Source organism: Galeopterus variegatus, unplaced genomic scaffold (genome assembly GCF_000696425.1).
Source record: "Galeopterus variegatus unplaced genomic scaffold, G_variegatus-3.0.2 Scaffold732, whole genome shotgun sequence".
Classification (NCBI taxonomy): Eukaryota; Metazoa; Chordata; class Mammalia; order Dermoptera; family Cynocephalidae; genus Galeopterus; species Galeopterus variegatus.
Genome location: NW_007726843.1, coordinates 62,475 through 63,936, shown reverse-complemented (window position 1 = coordinate 63,936; position 1,462 = coordinate 62,475). Strand labels below are relative to the sequence as shown.

Sequence of the window (1,462 nt, the reverse complement as noted above, 5' to 3'; positions counted from 1 at the left end):
TCAAGACAAAAGTGCATTCACACAATTATTTTCCAACTGTAAAAAGAAAATGCCAACAGTTCCTGAGTAAGTTCTTCAAAGAAGGACAAATGCAAAAAAAAAAAAATTCAAATTTTCAGTGTAGTTCTCATACGTAGAGTCATGTTTGAAATAATATCCTGTGTGTGTGTCTTCAAGTGAGCACTTTGAGGCAGTTTCTGGAGCTGTGGGTTATCAATCAACTTTTTCTAAAAAGGATGCACTGTTGATTTTGTTGGTGCTTATCTAAAAAAAGAAAAGTCTGAACTGGGAGCTCTGAACCATGATGTGGCTCTTTCCTGTGCCAGTAACGAGAGACCAGTGCTTCTTAAATTAATTGTGATGANAAAACAATAACACAGTCCAGTGAATGGGATGATGGCGCCACCAAAGGCTGTGTCTTACCATACAAGTGTCCAGATCTTCCAAACGCTCTATCTCCGTTAGCTCCTCCACTGTGATGATGGAGCGTTTAACTGGCTTCTCCTCAGCCAGCTCGATCTCTAAGGATTCTTGCTGAGGAAGGGTCTTGCCACGTCTGCTGAAATGGTCAGCCTACAGGATCAAGATGCACACAGGGAGACATGAAAGCACAGAGACAAGAGCAGAGCCATCAGCTGAGCTCCCGAGGACTCTTCCACAAGATGGCACAGTGGGGGACGGCTCTGGCAAGTCATTAATGACAATTCTTAATAAATTCACAATAAAGTAACTTACCTCTTTTATAACCTTTCTTTGGAGAGCAAAGTGTTTTAAGCAAGAAATTACAAACTCCTTTAGTAAATGAGGAGACTACATAGTCTAGAATAAAGTAAGTAGTGTTCTTTTCATTAATTTTATTTTACATTTCCTCTGAAAGAATTTTCTTCTATATCCAGTGCATAAAAGTATCTAATGAGGGAAATAAGATGATTCCAACTTTCCTTAAGTTGGAAGGAAATGGCTAACAAAAGGAAAGAAAGGAAATAGCTAACAAAATTTAAATTATTGCTAGCTTTCATTGTTTTCATGTAATGAATACCATATCTGGTATAATGTATTAATTTCCAGTGTTATGCTTTAGGTAAACCTAAAAATGTAAATGATAAGGAGTGGAATAAGCTGGGCTGAAGTTAATCAACTCCAGTGCTGAGCTTATCTGACACCAGAAACTTTGATTCTTTTAAACAGTTGACAAGTCCATGGAACCTTTGGGAACACTTCTAAACTTAAGTCGGAGAAAACGGTACCTAAATGTCATTGATAACAAAGTTTCATTTTGAAGATACTATTTCTTTCATACAATACTTAATCTCTCTTCTTATAATCCAAATCAGCATATTAGTATTAAAATGAAGTTCAAGACAAAAGTGCATTCACACAATTATTTTCCAACTGTAAAAAAGAAAATGCCAACAGTTCCTGAGTAAGTTCTTCAAAGAAGGACAAATGCAAAAAAAAAAAA

The 1,462-nt window shown here is 36.3% G+C and overlaps 1 protein-coding gene across 1 annotated transcript in view; it reads right to left on the bottom strand.

The window, feature by feature from the left end:
- The window catches only part of LRRC16A (leucine rich repeat containing 16A), a 115,764-nt gene that overhangs the window by 54,988 nt on the left and 59,314 nt on the right, over positions 1–1,462 (bottom strand). Inside the window, exon 13 of the mRNA XM_008571870.1 lies at positions 424–573. Within this exon, the coding sequence (XP_008570092.1) occupies positions 424–573 (150 nt within the window). The remainder of the gene's footprint in view (positions 1–423; positions 574–1,462) is intronic.